General features: G+C 41.5%; 1 protein-coding gene across 1 annotated transcript; it reads right to left on the reverse strand.

Moving 5' to 3' along the window:
* Positions 1–7118: 7118 nt before the first annotated feature.
* Positions 7119–11735, reverse strand: LOC124687007 (phosphatidylinositol/phosphatidylcholine transfer protein SFH12-like). Its single transcript, XM_047220863.1, has 15 exons — positions 11596–11735; positions 10821–10888; positions 10297–10576; positions 10111–10210; positions 9729–9995; positions 9569–9646; positions 9360–9461; positions 9213–9262; positions 9012–9105; positions 8809–8907; positions 8589–8711; positions 8170–8275; positions 7715–8076; positions 7503–7577; positions 7119–7369 (listed from the first exon to the last, which is right to left on the reverse strand). The coding sequence occupies exons 2-15, from the start codon at positions 10864–10866 to the stop codon at positions 7352–7354; spliced, it is 1800 nt and encodes a 599-aa protein (XP_047076819.1). The 5' UTR covers positions 10867–10888; positions 11596–11735; the 3' UTR covers positions 7119–7351.
* Positions 11736–12019: the final 284 nt, after the last annotated feature.

Below are 12019 nucleotides of genomic sequence, written 5' to 3' on the forward strand. Positions count from 1 at the left end.
CGTGGGGCCACGGGCTCAGTGAGTCAGTGTAGGGGTGGCTCTGGCTTTGCTCGAGCAGCCAGCAGTTTGCCTCACTCCGTGCAGCGTGTCAAACTGCCGTCGTGGCGGAGGGAGGCAATGCTGGACAGATTTGCGTTTTGCATGTGGGAATGGTTCTGCCACGTGCTTCATACGTGGTAACTCCTCGTTCACGTGCACGTCAAGTTGAGCATTTCGGTCACTGTTTCCTATTACTCCGTTTGGAGGAATAAGATGTTCTCGTTTTACGTGTTTATTTAACTAGTACAAATGTCCGTGCGTTGCCACGGGAAAACAAAACATTAACAAAAGCGATTTGATTTTGGTGGGATATTGAAGGACACTCATAGTTTACCATTATGTGTTCAAATATCCCATATTTATAGTTTTGAATACTCTACACTAAACATAATACTCCACATATACAACGGCATTTTTTCCCTATCGTCCTCGAACATGTTCTTTCTGTCTCTTTTTACTATTTTTCTCATTTATAGTGTTCAAATATTCCATATTTATAGTTCCCTTCTTTATACACTGAAAAAATTAATAAAAAATACTATAGACTCCCACACCAAAATTTAAAATGAAGACTTGATTAAGTAAAATGGCCTATTTCATCAAAAGTCTCCCACGTCTCACATATATTTGCTAAGGACATGCTCAATAACCAATAACTTTTTTTCACATAAGCATTGACATTGCACTACTAAACTGCAATTAAATGTTCAAGAGCATTATTGCATCTTTCATCTTAAGAGGGAGGCGGAAAAAAAGGCACACAATCAGCTAAACCTGAACTATTACTTAAGCTTCATATATTAAACGCGTCTACAACAGTGCATACTTACGCAGAAATTTAACCTTCTATTGAGATGGCCACGAGAACACTACTTCCAGCGAACACAAATACTCCATATGGAAAGCAAGATAGACAGCTTTGCATGCCAAATCCATCTGCTCCAGCCCGTGAAGTCCCAGCTAAACTTCTAATCAGTTTGATCAAATTTGCATTCAATCAACTAATTTCAAGAAATTCACATGAAAAGAAATATAGATGTCACCTATATGTTGAAGTGATCAAGAAAACCAACTTCTAACTAATTTGGTCCATCACAGTTTAGTTATCACAGCTTCAAGTCTTCATCGAGCTTAACCTGCTATATTCTGCAAAATCTACAATAATAAAATTAATATTTTCTACCATGATGCATAAGAAATAGCACTAATCGTCAGGTTAATCAACATTTTCGTACATAAAAATTTTCACTGAAATCTCACCGCGAAACCATGAAGATTGCATCTAAACAAATCAAGAAACTTTTGAGTTAATTAAGCACATCAATTCCACATAGGTTCCCCACAACTTTCCTCTCTGCTGCAACATACACAGATTGAAAGCAAATATTTTTGGATCTGAAGCCTCAGGCATAACAGAGTTCATATACTCTATTTCAAGTCGATTTGATGTGTGTTTCTGACATGCTCGATCAAAAGGCCATAGAATATAAGTGAAATTCAGCGGGTTACTTGCCTCTCAACAAGAAGAGGGACTTTCGTCGCATGCACCGCACTGGGACAGTAGCGCGTCGCTGCTGTCGCGTTGATCTCCAAGGACGTCTCAATTCTTCAGTCTATTTGGTTCATTCTAGTTTGATTGTTTTGAGTGGAAAATTAGATTGCTATTGCGAATGATACAACTGCTCTATTTGTTGACTTCATTTTAGTCAAATAGCTTTTAGAACAAGAGAAATATCAGAAGAGATTTCGATCACGCATCAGGTTGCTAGCAATAATAGTTTGCATACATGCTAACCAAGCCTACATTGCAGAAGCAGATAAACTGTAAGGAAAAATTGTTATGCACAAAAAATTAAGAGAATATTGTGCCACCAAAGATTCAGACTACATGGGATTTTCGCAAAAAACAAAAATATACGGGCATTGAAGTTTTGGACCATGTGGAGACATGAGGCAATGAACTCGATGCCCCCCGCGTTGCCAGATGCTTTTCTTAGCAAGATATGAAATGGAGTTAACCATGGCAAATAAATTCATTTCAGGTCGAGCTTTAATGTTCCACTAATATAGTCATATAGATATTCCAATACTTCGTGTATCTGCCAAGATAGATTCGCAGTCAAACAAGGTTGTTTATGTGTTATCAAAATATGAAATCACAGTGGCCAACTGCCCCCTCCCAAATGTTTAGTGTGAGAGAAAAAATCACAGAAATAGGAAGTACTTACATTTGACTGCGAGATTGCTGGATGTGGTGTTCTTGACTAAATCGCACTGCCGACAACGAGGGCCCGTGCTGCCTCCCCATCACCCTGGTGATGCCCGGAGCACCCTCACCTTCCTCCCCATCACCCCAGTGTGGTCCTACGCCCCCTCCTATGTCTTCCCACCACCCCGGTGGCGGCGAGGTCCTGCGACCCCTCCTGCTCCATCTTTAGATCCCGACAAGCTGCGCCTTCCCTGACTCCACACCGCTGGCACAGTGACTCGCATGCCCATCCTGTTCTCCGCCCATTCTTGTTGATTCCGGTCGCTCTACTGGAGTGGATGGTCGAGCAAGCAGCCAACCAGGTGAGGTACTAAGGATATAAAAGAGAAGGCAAAAGAAAAATAATAAATTGGCGAACTATGCTTCAATTGTAATCTTCCATTTACTCTCTAGACTGTAATATGATGCATGAATTGGACGAATTGGTACCCAGCCTGCTTATGTGGTAATCTTCCGTTTACTCCATAAACTGTAATTTGATGCATGAATTAGGAGATCACCACCACAATTGGATTTGTGCATCTTCCAGCAACCTTCCCCGAATAGGATGAAACCATGCTTGCATATGTGTTATGAGGTGTGTTGGATGAGAGAGGAGCAGATATTGAGTCAGAAAAGGAAGCTATTAGTGCAGGTTCTATTACTCATTAGAGATTCCAGAATATTTGTTAGTGTTCTTCACACTCTGTTTAATTATGCACACATGCTCAGACACGCAAACACACTTGTTTCAGGATTCTAGGTAAATTTTAAAATATGGGTTATATCATTTCAGTTCAGATCACAATTAGAGGGAGAGAGAGAGGTGGGTTAAACACTACCTAAAGTAAATATACATATGTGTTGGTCTAACCAGCCATATGGGAACTCCTCTCTAAAACTGTTGTGGTATTGTTGGTTAGTAAATGGGATCTTTCATTAGTTGCTTAATCAAGGAGTGTAGGTAAGTGCTAAACTGAACCATAAATCAGATCGACATTGTTTGTCACAACAGACTATACCACACATCACTGAATTTGCAAACTGCATATTGTGTGTGTGTCCCCAGCTTGCATCCTTATGTAAATAAGATGAGATGGCAAATGAAGGAAAATCCGTTACTTTAGGATCAGCAATAGTCTTACACTTAAATATTATTTTATAGGAAAATCCCCCTGCGATGCCGCCCTAGGGCCCCATCGCTACACCGCCGCCACCGGGGAGGAGGAGTAACATGCATGGGAAATGATTTTATCTGTAAAATGCATTGGTGTATTGCTAGCAACCTCCAAATTTCTGGCGAACCTCACAAAAGTAAAGAAGATAAACTCAACACTAACTTTCCAATCTTTGTATACATCACGTGTGTCTAAAAGTATGCATAAGCATGTCAAAACCCTTATACATTTGGGCATCACACATATTTTGAACCAATTATTTTATCTGACTCAAAAACAAATTGCTCCCAAAGTTAGGAGAATATAAGTGCAACTCGGAGCACCTCAAGCGTTGCAAACTGAACTTGTGCTTAAACCATTCCTATAGGAATAATATTTTTCAACATTAGTCATGAAGTTGAAATATGTACACTTGGACCAGTAGAACACACATTTATACTATTGTGCATTGCATCTAGAGGCAAAGTATGATTTTATATAATGGCGACTATGCGCATCCATATTGTTCAGATTTGATGGGCAATAACTTAAATAATTGACTCCAAGTCATATATCGTAAGAAAAAGTAACTTTTGCAATCGAACTTAAATAACTCCCAGCTCTAGTGAAATTCAGGAGATTAGCTGGCCTGATGCGCTGCAGAAGTACAATTGTATTGCCCACATCTAACTTCGGTGAGCCACAAACTGCCACTTCAATCTTCATCAAGCGGGACTTGCAGGAGCAACACTCAATATCGTGAGGTGGTGCTCTGCACCTGGGCACCGATGAAAACCGACAAATCAACCAAATCACCCAGTATTGCATAATTCACAATTTTACTTAGAAAACCAGAGGTAGATGATGATTTGGCTGAGGACATTACCTCAAACTCCTGTTGCGCATCCATAAATGGGACTCCACTCCGGATGCGAGATCCCATAGGAAGATCTTCTTATCATGCGAGCCGCTCAGCAGCGACCCTCCTTCATCGGGCTCCACGCCAGCCCGTAACACGCTGCGCCATGGCCCCTGAGCATGACATGGGCATCGGCCTTCTGAACGTCGTCGGCAAGGTGATACACGTGCAACTCATCGATGTAGGTCTTGGTGGCCACGGTATAAGGACGTTGCGGCATGCACCGGGCGCGGTTGATCTCGCTGTGGTGGCGCGCCGAGCGGAAGATGGACTCAGAGGGGGCCGGGACGGCGCCGCCCTCAGCGGTGGCCGGCGCGGCTAGTCGTGGAGGATGGCACCCACGAGCATGAGGTGGTTGGGGGAGGACGAGCTGGTGGGAGCTAGCGGCGGCCAGGGACTCCAACGGTACCCACTGGACGGAGCAATTATTGGACGTGATTAGTGGGAGAATTGCCTATCATACGTGTACATAATCCGATTATGGAGCAGTAATTACTTCAATTAATAGGGAAAATTAGGTTTCTCTGATCTGGGGCAAGTTTCCTGTAATTGGCCTGATGATGCGGTGGAGTTCCCTGGGGAAAGTTATGTATTCATGCGGGATCCCAGAGATCCCTAAAATAATGGGCTTCTTTGATCTGGGGTCATGATTGTGTAATTGGTGAAATTTCCTTTCTAATGGTACTCAATTTTGATGGTGCGGTGATTCCTTTCTAATTTTCTTTACTTTCCTTTTTGATGGTGCGGTGATTCCTTTATGATTTTCTTTACTTTCCTTTCTGCGAAGCTCAGGTGGGCGACGTCGAACGACCAAAAGAACGACGAAAGTAGGGGAAGAATGGGAACATGTTCCTTCTTTTTAAGTAGTAGAGATAAAAATTAGTTTAAATATAAAAAGAGTGTTACTATGGAATTAGCATCATTAGAAAAAGTGATTTTCAATACGAATCCAACAATACTAATTATATATAATATAATCAAGATTTTATTACTCAATTTGTATGATCAAAGTTCGTTTTGATTACTATTGTAAATCAGTTTTGGACCAAGCTAGTGTAGCTACGCTCCACTGTCGTGCTACCGTCAATAAGGCCCCGTTTGGATGATTGTATTGGCAGACTCGATCAATTCCAATATTTATGTTTGGATGTTTGGATATTTGGTACCTAAAATTGATGTCCTAGTTGAATGCCAAATCTTGTTTCGATGGTCAAAGTGATGTATATTACATAACAATTAATAAGAGCAAATAAAATATTATATAAAATTGTTACATCATCTTGTAACTTCAAATAAACATAGAAACTGAGGATAGTTCAAGGGAGTGGTGTTTTGGCACAATGCACCTTTTATTTTGAAATAAATATTATACATATTTGAAACTTTTAAAAAATTGAAATGAAAAATTCGCACACATCTTCACATGCTACGCGAAGTTGTTTCATGACAAATCAGTTTTAAATTTGTAAAGTCCAACGTACCATCACAAACTCCAATATAATAGTATAGATATCTTCAAAGTGGCATGTATTTTAGATTTGGATTCTCATGCTTCAACCTTTTGTGATGTACTGACTCCTTTTCACGGTTTCATGTCTGCTCTTAATATTTTGGCCCCTAAAAAGATTAAAAATTAGAAAACCTATTCACCCCTATGTTATCCATCTCGATATTTTAATTGTATCAGAGTTAACGGGGCTTTTTTAAGAGCTCTATCACCTTATGAGATAGATGGCTGGCGTGGAGAGGATGCCACCAAGAAGTACTTGGAAGCAGAAGTTCAAAATATGTTGGACCAACGCAAAGCACTTTTCGAGGCATGTTTGCAAGGTACCATCACTAAAGTCGTTGCCACCATTTTTGCAAAACAATTGGCTCTCGGTTTACCTCAAGGCACTAGTAGTGTCACTGGTGAACCAAACACCGCCAACTCTCGTGATTTAATCGAAAGGGATGGTGCCCCTCCCTTAATGTGGTTGACTACAAATATATCCGACCCCGAATCCAAATGCATATCAACCCCTCAGGCACACCACCCCCATTTAAATGAAAATCGCTTTCCTTTTTGAAAACCTTCCATGAAATCTCATCTTCGCAGTTGTATTGAGTAGATCTGAGATGTGGCAGCTTGAGGATTGTGACAAGATTCACAATGATGTGTCTCGTGCAATGTACGATCAGATTCGGCGTCCAGATCGCAATACTGAGAAGCTCATTGTCATTTATGAGGAAACACAGGAGCAGGAGTAGGGGAAGCCTAGCACTGCCAGCTCGCCGAGGTAAAGTCTCCACCCGCCATCTACCCCCATCTGTCTACATGTTTTTCTTAGCGCTCTACATGTTGTTTTTAGTGGACAGTGTGTAAGATGGTTCTGACAAGAATTGTTATAGAACCATTATTAATAACGATTTCAGAAATGCTAAATTGTTTCAAGAACAGCCATGGCCGTAATTCAGTATCTTGACAACTTGTTTGTGTGCCACTAGTTTTACTTTCAGGTACTAAACAATACTCAGTTATAACTTCATCATGGCCTTAATACTCCCAGACACTTTTTTGCAGCTAAATACTCTTAGATACTTGAGAGGACTAATTCATCCCGAATGATAGGTACGACTATCAGATGCTAAGCTTAATGTAAAAGAGTAAGTGCCAAGTACAGTCAACCTGATGCTGCAGCATTTCGTTACCACTCATAATCAAACACCACACATTCTCAAGAATTTATAACTTAGGTATTTTTTTTCACTTGTATGAGTCCATCCACAATTGGCAGTAGGAATACGAAAAGGATTGGCAGCACAGGGTCAAGGCAAAATGTACGTCAAGGCTGAGAAGCTCAGACCAATGAGTTATATCAACACAGGGAAAATAACAAAAACACATCATGTTACACTTAGAATCGTGTTTTGCTTTCAGATGAAAACACCAGCTCACTCCATCAAACCAAAGCCTCTCGCGGACACGTGGCATTCCGTTCTTCTCATCTACCAACGAAACAAGCGCTGCACAATTTCGAGTGGCAGTATTAATTTCAAGAAATGAAAGAATGGAGAAGGTAATGGAGATACATATTTCAAAAAAAAAAACAGTGAATAATGATGTTTCATTTTGTTTTTTCATGTATTTCTTGGTTACCTTGCTTTTCTTCTGCTTCTTCTTCTCAATGTATGCAAGGATCTCCCCTTGCCGCTCAAGAGTCTCCTGCAAAGCCTGCAGAAACACATCAAAGCATATCTTGATTTAGTACCCAACAATGTTTCAGATTAAACTAACACGGAATGGAAATGGAGGAAAATTGGTACTCTGCAGTAAGATATAGCTTTTCAGCAAGGTGGCAAAGAAATTACCTTCTTGGTCAGTGCAAGTTCCTCTTCCAATGCACTGACCCGGCTGGTTGCAGCCTTCAGCATTTCCTCCTTATCTGCGGGCATTTCCGATGGCTTTGCAAGGAGTGCAAGGACCTTCTCCTCAAGGTCTGCGAAGCGCTTTGCAGAAACATCCTCCGCCGATATCTTGGATTGCTGGCGCGCGTAAATTTTCGATGTGCTTCGGGCTCCAATACTAGTGGATCTAGCAGTGCCTATGGCAGCGCCAATTACCTTCCTGGGCATGTTACGGCTCACACGGAGCATCGTCGCAATGCTCATCACAAGGGTCATGACACCACCAAATAGTGGTGGATTGGATCCATTAGAGGCGTTTGCAGCAGCTGGTGAAGAACATTATTTTGGTTAATCCATCAGTGGAATGGTAAAGCAGTTTTTTGGTAACAAGGTTGTCAAGGTGAAGAGGTGGTACTAACCTTTAGTGAGGGCAAGCTTCTCATCTTGTAATTCCTTGCTCTGGCATATGGCATCTATGGCCTTCTCAACCATTTGAACATCACAAGAATATGGTGACCCAGGGGTCTGAAATTTTTATTATAACAACTGTAAGTGATATTTGTGTTCATATGTGGGAAGAGTAAATTTTATCATAGCCTTAAGTCTACAACCATGTTAGACCTTAAGCTCCCTATTACTAACATATCAGCAACAAAACAACTGATTGCGAATATAATTTTCTTTGATAGATGGAACTAGAAAACACACCTAAGTTCAGATGTTAAAAATTCCACTCTAGTTTCATTCACAAGAAACTTACGCATTCACATGATTTAACACTAACAAGTATTAATTACTTTACTGATATCTCTCGTATCAGTGAAGCAACATGACTTACAGGAAACAATGTAGGAACATGCTCCTCATGAACAGGTGACAACTGAGGATGCTCAATTCGGGCACGTGAGGCTTTGTGTAATATGGTCCGCCATTCTTCTTCTCCGTTAAAAGGATCTTGCTTCTTTTTAGAAAAATCAAAATATGATGAGTAAGTATTATTCTCTAATACATTGGCAAATATGTTAATATGACCATGTCTTCCTGTAAGAGCGATCTACCTTCGGGTGAATGGTGTCATCTGCACAAATCATTTTCTCTTCAGTATCAAGCGATTCCAGATTGAGCTTTCCACACTTTCCGGCACCACTTTGAACCATCTTTACATCAAAGTATCATATAAACACTAAGTTAGTTCCTTGTCTTTTGAAATTCGATGTTCTATTTAAGGAAGGTGATGGCAAAGGAACAGATTGGAGTTTACCTTCATGACTTCAGGATTCTTCCATGGGCCCTTGTCAGCCTTCATGCAACCACCTTCGCACTGGCAAGATCCACCAAAAAACTCTGGCAGCTCACTGAACAACCAAAAAATATAGGAAAATATTGTATTAGAAGTAGCTTAGAAGTTTAAAAGATAATCTTCTCGTTAACCATAAAGACAAATTAGAGCATTGCTTCTCACCTGGCATCGATCACCTCGAGAAGCTTACTCTGGTACTTGTTACCCAATACCTAAAGAAATGCACAGTCCAGGAAACAATTCTATTAACTGAAATGGGATAAATAAAATCATAGTTACAGAACAAAATTATCAGAGACGAAAACTTACATGAATCTTTGCAGTGGTCTTTGGGTCAAGGAAACTCTTCACTGTGCCCCAGAGTAGTCGGAACCCTTGGCCTGCATTAATGATGAACATCCGGGACAGTGTCTGGGACAAGAATTATATAACCGACACAGAACTTGTTAGAAAAACCCAGCTCAAACTTTTTTTGCTTGGGTGTGATAAATTGTTTGTCATCTGGAGTACTGGATTACCTCCGGGTAGTTGTCACCATCAATCTTCTGAAGCTGACCGATGAGGTCCCTTGCCGCTTTGCTAAATTGTTTCATCCCCTGAAAATGCTCCTCTCCTTAATAAGCCATAGTAAAACTGCAACGATCGAATAAACTGAGGAGTTTGTGATTCGATACATACCACTCCTTGGACATCCAGTATGGTAGTGCTCTGGTCAATATGGCGCTTGGCAGATACTGAGCAAGCTGGAAACTTCTCGGCAAAGTTCTTCTCAAACTCCTTGACATGGTTCTTGACAAAACGTTCCATTGTGGTAACCTGCATTAGCTTATTGACATCGATCTGCCCAAGCCGTTCAATGTAGACAGGCCTGCCTTCCTTATCCACCCCATGGTAACCTTGAGGGTAGCATTCTGCAACCTTATCAGCTTCTTCGAATTCGAAACCCTAACATGAGATTCAGGATACAAATGTGACAATAGTTGATGACCTAACATAGTATGTTTCAATCCAAATGGGACTGGTCAGAACAGATCAGAAACTATAAGGTAACTGTAATTACCTCTAGAATGGAATCTGTGCCGAACTCCTTTCTCCACTGCAGCATATCAGTCCACATTTGCTTTGCCTTCTCAACATCAAATTTTCTTGCTTTCAAAAACCTACAGCAAATCACATCATTCAGTAATACTGCTCGCTCGGTATGAAAAATGCAGCCATACAACATAATAATTAAGAGATAAAACACCTAAGCATCATGTGGTATTCATCGTGCTGCGATGGTAGAAGCTCTTCGAGGACAAGAAGCTGGCGGAAGGCATCTACAGCCTGCACCTCCTCAGGGTCACGCTCATCCTCAATGGAAATGGACATCACCTTGCTGCTCCTCCTCCCCTTCTTCATGGAATGCCTCAGTTTCTGTGAGGCGTTCATCGCTTTTTTCTTGAGCGACGCAATCCTTGCTTTCTTTTCATCTTCTGAGTATTCCACATTGGATTTCCTCTTCTCTTCATAATGTGTATCTAAGGCTGGTAGCATCCATCATATGTACATTAGTCGATTATGCATCATCTAAGACTAAATTTGGTTTCATGTTGCTTTTGCGTTACTCCTAAAAAAGGATAACACTTTCCCAAAAGAAATAAGAAGTGATGCACTAATATAAAAACTCCTTGAAACGTTCTTTTTCTAGGAATGGACAAATTATGATCATCATGGCATAATATTCCACTTTACTCTGCAGGAGTAACAATGATTTGCATTCTGACTTACCAGAGCTTAGATGGTGCTCGAGAGGTCCTGACAGGACTTCTGCCATGTCTGGTATGCCCTATCTGGACCTGTTCAAGATAGGATAGGTTATTTCTGCCAGCAAAATAATATTTCTTCCAGGTAAAAGGCTAAGTTGCTGCACGCAATAAAGAGAACTGGAAAATGCACAATATTATTTGACTTTGTGCATTGCACTGAATCTAATCCGTACACGAAAGCGCTACCATCTCAAGCAAGGTTCCCTAATTCTAATTAGAAATGGCTGTGAAATAAACAATGTATTAATCTTTGTCGCCTCGAACGTTGAATGCCATCATGCTCGTGCGAAATGGCCAAAATTAGAGAAAGTAAGTAAGGTTTCTATTGGCATCTATATATGTCGCTACTATTCTCTAACTTGTACAAAAACACATTCGATACATACATTATTGGCAAAAAGGATAAGAAATGTAAAACAAGACGACTTTATATCTGACAAAAGAAGAAAATCTAGAATGCGCGTGTAGCAATGCTCTAATTCACCACCTGGTCCAATAACAATTTGGATGCCAGAAAAGAAAACTAAAACTGGGGAAAAAGACGACGTGATCCAAACCAAACTAGGAGCATGTCGATCGTCATTTCCGCCCAATATCAGAACACTTTATAGGCAATATATACGAACAGAAACATAAATGCAGGCAGGAATGGTACACACAAACGAACGCAATGGGAGCACCACATACCAGAAAGATGGAAGGAATGAAGGGAAAACGGAGCAGGATAACAGGCTTACCTCCGGGCGGAGGCTGGATGAGGAGAGGTGAGGCGAGGGAGATGGAGATGGAGAGGAGGGGGGATGGAGGGAACGGGGAGGAGGGCGTTAAAAATAGACCTGTCTGGTGCTGGAACTCGCCGCGAGGGACGCACGCCAATTATGAGTAGGCCGCACGACGAGCATGCTGAAGCCGTCCAAAAAAAAATACTGATTATTTATTTATTTATTTTCTTCTCCCGTTGCTGGCCCCTGGAACCGCACGAAGGAGCCGAGGCCTGGCACCGACCACGACGCGGCGAGCTGGCATATCGACGCCCAGCCGCGTGGAGCCATCTGTGCCTCCGCAGCCAGCACCCCGCTGACATTCGGATCGGCCGCCGCCGGTTCATTGCTCCGCCACCGGCCGCCGCCGCGAGATCCGTCTATACCGCGCCGGCACGAC

The sequence above is a fragment of the Lolium rigidum genome, chromosome 2 (genome assembly GCF_022539505.1).
Source record: "Lolium rigidum isolate FL_2022 chromosome 2, APGP_CSIRO_Lrig_0.1, whole genome shotgun sequence".
NCBI classification, from domain to species: Eukaryota; Viridiplantae; Streptophyta; class Magnoliopsida; order Poales; family Poaceae; genus Lolium; species Lolium rigidum.

Coding starts and splice junctions, on each gene's coding strand:
- LOC124687007 (XM_047220863.1), bottom strand. CDS start 10,866: ATGGCAGAAGTCCTGTCAGGACCTCTCGAGCACCATCTAAGCTCTG. Junction 9,647..9,728: donor TACTGGATGTCCAAGGAGTG/GTATGTATCGAA, acceptor GAGCATTTTCAG/GGGATGAAACAATTTAGCAA. Junction 7,578..7,714: donor AACTTGCACTGACCAAGAAG/GTAATTTCTTTG, acceptor GTGTTTCTGCAG/GCTTTGCAGGAGACTCTTGA.